This window comes from Drosophila ficusphila, unplaced genomic scaffold (assembly GCF_018152265.1).
Source record: "Drosophila ficusphila isolate 14025-0441.05 unplaced genomic scaffold, ASM1815226v1 contig_757, whole genome shotgun sequence".
Taxonomy (NCBI): domain Eukaryota; kingdom Metazoa; phylum Arthropoda; class Insecta; order Diptera; family Drosophilidae; genus Drosophila; species Drosophila ficusphila.
Window position 1 is genome coordinate 2,825 of NW_025064699.1, and position 6,394 is coordinate 9,218.

At 44.9% G+C, this 6,394-nt stretch overlaps 1 protein-coding gene across 1 annotated transcript; it reads left to right on the forward strand.

The window, feature by feature from the left end:
• Window positions 1-1,048: 1,048 nt before the first annotated feature.
• Window positions 1,049-6,171, forward strand: LOC122320687 (the record flags this gene model as incomplete). Its single annotated transcript, XM_043208855.1, has 4 exons — window positions 1,049-1,720; window positions 3,216-4,968; window positions 5,023-5,199; window positions 5,312-6,171. Coding segments are annotated over exons 1-4 (3,462 nt in total), but the record flags the coding sequence as incomplete, so codon positions are not given.
• Between the last annotated feature and the right edge of the window lie 223 nt (window positions 6,172-6,394).

Consider the following 6,394-nt stretch of genomic DNA (forward strand, 5'->3'; position numbering starts at 1 on the left):
TGGGTTTTCAGAAAAGTGACCAGAACCCAGCACTGCTTAGCCCATAACTTTTGAAATTTTTACCCGATTTAAAAGTGGAATACCTCTCTGAATTTGTTATTCGAATATCTATCTAGCTGCATTATTGGTTTATTTTCGAATTTTTGGTCAATATTTTGTAGTTTTTTATGACCCCCGACCTGTCAAAATTTGCAAAAAATGGTGTTTGGTTATGCAGCACCAAACAAAACTCTCTTAAATTTGTAAATTGCTCTGCGAAGCAATGTTTTCTTTATCTGTTATCTTCATCTATGTATGTATTCGCCGCGCTTGCCCTTCAGCCGAGTGCAGCCTAAAATCAATTATGAGTCGTCAACTGTCGTTCGTCGTGGCAATTCGTCTCAAGTTCTTGCTCACTTGCATTTCTGATCAAAGACTACTTCGAGTCTGCTTGATCTACTTCGAACCTTTTATCGTTTTGAAATCAGAGGCAACTCGTGCCTGCCTGATCTATTTCGTAAAAACTCAAACTAAGTGCTGTGCGACTTAATAAACATTATATTTAAATATAAAATAAACCTAAATTTGTGCGTGTTTATTAGGTCCCAATTTGGTTTGTTGGCTAGTAAAAAAGCTTATTAGCCAAACATTTTGGTGACCCCGACGTGATGGAAAAATTTAGTTAATCATTTTGGAAAATATAAATGTATAAAATTAACCTGCGCAAAAGGGTTGGTTTTGCACATGCGTTTATATGTATTTATGTACACATAATTTCGCATCTCGCTCTCGCATCGGTTCGTACGGTATCGCTCTCTCAATCTCGCTCTCGCTCTGGCTCTCGCTTGTCAAACGTTTTTCGCAAGTTCATTGATCTGCAGCTGATGGTTGTTTTTGGTTTTAATGCTAGCAGAAGAGAAGCCAGCATTTACTTCTCGTGGTCGATTCAGGCTTGCAATTTGGCGCCAGTGCCTTCAAAACTGTCAAAGCTTCAAAACTGTGCCATAACCTCTTCGTCGCGAACTGCAATTATTTGAACTTTGTTTTATAAATAAATTTTCGGCTAAAAATGTCAACGGAAATTACTCTTGTCAACATCGACAAGGCGCAGTTTTATAAAAGGAAATCTCGGTCAATTTTCATGCATGCGCAAAGCATTGAAAGTTCATTGACCTTCGATCGAATTTCCCTGATGGCTGAAGAAGAACTTAGTTTGCGACTGGAGTTGCTGAATAAAACCGAAGTTTCGTTTAACCTGGCTCATGGGTCTCTCGAAGAGCTTGACTACGATGAAATCGATAGTCCGCTGCCGGATGAATTTGAGGAATTGATTTTATCCGCAAAATCAATTGTGCTCCAGGAGATTGGTAAGCGTAAGGTGGCCAGTTTGCCGTGCTCAACGTTGCGCCAGGAACCCGCCATGGATTCCGCTGCTAGTCAGCCTAACAAAAGGCTTCGTCTCCCGGAAATTAAATTGCCCGAATTTAGTGGTGGCTACACCGAATATGCCAACTTTTTCTCCATGTTTTCGACCATCATCGATCAAGATCCTGATCTTTCGCCCGTGGAAAAGCTCCAACATTTGAAGTCGTGCCTGAAAGGCTCCGCATTGGATTCTGTTCGCTCGCTGGATATTTGCAATGATAACTATGCTGTTGCTTTGGATTTGCTCAACAAACGCTTTAACAACAAACGTCTTATTTTTCAGGCACATATCGCAGAGATTTTGGGCATGCAGAAGGTAGAGAATGCGACAGCGGCGAGGTTACGGGAGTTTTCGGACAAAATCAACACAAATTTGCGTTCATTGCAGTCGATGGGAACTGCTGAGCAAATTTCTGGATCCATCATCATCCACAGTTTGCTTCAGAAATTGGACACCTCGACTCAGGCAAAATGGGAGGAAACGGCATTAATTGATCAAGTTCCGACATGCCAACAATTTTTGGATTTTTTGGACAAGCGCTGCTTAAAATTGGAAAATGTGGAGCATGTTGCAACAATTTACGCAAGTAAACCTCAAATCGTAAAGGGCAGAAACAGTTCTAGTAATAAAAACTCGTTTCTTGCTACCAATATGACTGCCAATGGTTGTGTTTGTTACAATAGCGCAAACCATTCAGTCTATAATTGCAATCAGTTTACTAATTTAACTCCTCAACTTCGTCTTCAGAGAGCGAAAAGACTTGGCTTATGCCTAAATTGTCTAAGAAAGGGCCATCAGATGAAAAATTGTGCGTCTAGTTCTTGTCGAGTCTGTGGATCCAAGCATCACAGCTTGTTACATTTCGAGTCACCAGGATCTCCAAATCAACCTCGTGATAATGTTGCTTGTCCTCAGGCTGCGCCATCTCCAACTTTGGATACTTCGCATAGTTCCGCAAACTCATCAGCTCCCTCGCATGCTACCTCTCTGATCGCCCAAAATCCTCAAGCTGATTATGTGCTACTAGCCACTGCGATTGTAAACATTCAAAGCCGTTCTGGCACCTGGGTGCCATGTCGTGCACTTCTTGATGGTGGTGCTCAGCTTCATATCATTACTTCCCGATTTGCTCATCAACTTCAGCTTCGTAGAGAAAAATCGTCTACTCTTGTCTCCGGACTTGGAGATTCTAAATTCGACTCCGATGGAGTATCGGTGCAATTTAGCTTGAAGTCCCAAACTTCAAATTATACATCTCTGCCTTAGTTGCTCCAACGATTACGGGAAACCAGCCTAGCCTGCCTATGAGTCCGGAGAACTGGAATATACCAGCAAACCTTCAGCTTGCCGATCCGGATTTCCACAAACCTCAAAAAATTGACTTATTAATTGGAGCAAGTCTTTTCTTTGAGCTTCTTTGTGTGGGTCAAATAAAACTCACTCCTGGTCTTCCTTTGCTGCAAAAAACCCGTCTAGGATGGGTCGTCGCAGGAGGTGGCTCAGAACACCGTGAATCATCGGCTCTTGCAGCTCAGACGTCTGTATCTTCCGTCGAAGAAGTTGAGTCGCCATTGGATGAAATACTTCGACGCTTTTGGGAAATAGAGAGTGTTCCTGATTACGCCTGCAAATTTTCCAAAGAGGAGCTCGAATGTGAGGAACATTTCAAAACCAACTTTGCTCGCCTGGCTACCGGAGCATACTCTGTTCGCCTTCCGTTAAAGCATAGCTTGATATGCTCGGAGATTCTTATGCTCACGCTTATCGTCGTTTTTTGAATTTGGAACATAAACTTCAACGTCACCCGCAGCTCAAGTCTCAATATTCGGCTTTCATTCGTGAATATTTGGACTTGAATCACATGTCACTCGTTAGCAAAGATTCGATTGGTCTTTGCCAGTATTATCTTCCCCATCATTGCGTTTTCAAAAAGGACAGCACCACAACGAAATTGCGTGTAGTTTTTGATGGGTCTGCCCGAACGTCGTCTGGATCTTCCTTGAATGACGTCCTTATGGCTGGTCCTACCATTCAGCCCAAACTATTTCGGACCCTGCTTCAATTCCGAACGTTTCCTGTGGCCCTGACTGGTGACATTTGCAAGATGTATCGTTGCGTTCGAGTTGCCGAGCCCGATAGTTTTCTGCAGTGCCTTCTTTGGAGAGATTCACCAAGCCAGGAGATACAAGTTTACAGGCTGGATACAGTAACTTATGGAACCAAGCGTGCATCATTTCTATCTGTGCGGGCCATGCATCAGCTTGCTATTGATGAGGAGAATTCGTATCCCATTGGCTCCCAAATTCTCAAGCGGGATTTTTACGTTGATGATCTGATTACTGGTGGCAACTCCGCTCAAGATGTTTTAGAGATCATGCGTCAAACCCAGGAATTGCTTGGAAAAGGGCAGTTCAAGCTGAGAAAATGGTGCTCTAATGACCCCGTTGTTCTTAAGGAAACACCCGAGCCAGAAAGGGAAACATTCCTGAAGTTCGACGATGGAAGCGACATTACCAAAACGCTGGGGCTCGCTTGGGATCCTACTTCAGACGTTCTAATGTTTTCTTTCTCTCCCATGCAGCGCATCTTAAAACCTAGCAAGAGGTCCGTGCTGTCCACAATAGCCCGCTTCTATGACCCCCTCGGCCTCATCTGCCCTGTCATAACCAAAGCAAAAATCTTTTTGCAGCAGCTTTGGAAGGAGAAATTGGATTGGGATGAGAGCCTTCCCTCTGCGCTAAATTCGTCTTGGCTGAAGTTAACAGCTGATATTGCTTGCACCCAGCAAATGAAATTTCCTCGCTTAGCTGTTCAGCCTGCCGGCATCATAGAGCTCCATGGTTTCAGCGATGCCAGCATAAATGCGTATGGTGGCTGTATCTACGCTGTGTCTTCATCACAAGGTCGTAGAGAGGCTCAGCTACTTTGTGCTAAGTCTCGTGTGGCTCCGCTGAAGACGCTTACGATTCCCAAATTGGAACTTTGTGCCGCTCTGCTGTTGTCTCAACTCATCCGAGAAGTCCGTGATATGAACGTTTTCTCTTGCCCGTTCTTTTGCTGGTCCGACTCGTCCGTCGTACTTTCGTGGATTAAGGATGAGCCCTCCCGGTTCCAAGTCTTCACCGCAAACCGAATTGCTTCGATACAGGAGCTGACCAACGGAATGGATTGGCGATATGTACCCACGTTTTGTAACCCAGCTGACATTTTGTCGAGGGGATCACTTCCAAGCGAGCTGCTTGAGTCATCGCTATGGTCAAGAGGTCCATCGTTCCTGTGCAATGACAGAATTCACTGGCCCGCCCCGCATTCTGCCATCACTCCGTTACCAGAAATGAGAAATTCGCTCGTGGCTCATACCACGCCTTCCAATGACATGACGTTGCAATGCAAGTTCAGCAATTCCTGGCAAAAGCTGACCCATGTATTTGCATACGTCTTTAAATTTCGACATCGCATCCGGCACTCTGGAATTACAGTCGAGCATATTCAGCTTGGAACGCAGTTGCTCCTTCGCACCATCCAGATGAACAACCTTGCAGCTGACTACAAACGACTGCAAGGTAAACTTTCAATTAAATCCTCAAGTCAAATTTTTTCTCTTGCACCGTTCATAGATGAATTTGGCATAATGCGTGTTGGTGGTCGTTTAAAGAATTCTGGATTGGCCTTTGAGTCTCAGCATCCTATTATATTACCGAGGAGTCATCCAGTAACCCACGCACTTATCATGCACTTTCATCGGCGCAACTCCATTCGGGACCTCGATCTCTGCTTGCACACATTCGTCTGCAGTATTGGCCAATTGGAGGACGCAAAACTGTCACAACTGTGGTCAATAAATGCATTATCTGCTTCAGAGCCAAACCCCGACTGTTTGAGCATGTAATGGCTGATTTGCCAAAGAGCCGGGTATCTTCAACGTGGACGTTTATGGTCACAGGGTTGGATTTCTGTGGTCCGTTCCATTACAGGACTGGGGTTCGAGGCAAGGTTCCTGTAAAACGTATGTCTGCATCTTCATATGTTTTTCGACGAAAGCGGTGCACTTGGAACTTGTTCAGGATTTGTCGACGCAAGCATTTCTTGGAGCGTTGAAGCGCTTTATTCTAACAAGGGGCAAGCCTGCTCGAATATGGTCGGATAATGCAACCAATTTTGTTGGCGCCAAGAACGAGCTGACCGAGCTGAAACGTTTGTTCCTGTGCGACCCCCACATACGTTCCGTGCAGGAATTCTGTCTGGAGGATAACATTGAGTGGCGATTCATTCCTCCCCGTTCGCCTCACTTTGGAGGCCTCTGGGAGGCTGCAGTAAAAACGGCCAAATTCCATTTCTATCGTTCAGTTGGCCCATCGCTATTATCGTTTGACGAGCTGCGCACGCTAGTTTGCCACATTGGGGCGATAATCAACTCTAGACCTCTGCTTCCTCTTTCAGAGAACCCAGCCGACTTGGATGTGTTAACTCCCGCACACTTTCTTGGCACCGCTCCTCTGGTGTTGTTTCCAGAGCCTGATGTCACACTGTTAAATTGCAACCGATTGGATCGATGGCAGCGAATATCTTACCATCAGCAAGTTTTCTGGGCCCGTTGGCGAGAAGAATACCTAACACTTCTTCAACAGCGTGCTAAGTGGCGCACCAATCATCCAAATCTCAAGATCAACGATGTTGTCTTAGTGAAGGACGAGAACCTTCCTCCACTTAAGTGGCCACTGGCTAGAGTGGACGAGCTGATCGCCGGAGAAGACAAAGTTGTCCGTGTAGCTGCCCTAAAAACTGCAACTGGGACAATTAAACGAGCTATCCGAAGATTATGTGTGCTGCCTATCCAAGATGAAGTTGAAACCCCGTGTCTTCCAACGGGGGAGGATGTTTGGTTATGCAGCACCAAACAAAACTCTCTTAAATTTGTAAATTGCTCTGCGAAGCAATGTTTTCTTTATCTGTTATCTTCATCTATGTATGTATTCGCCGCGCTTGCCC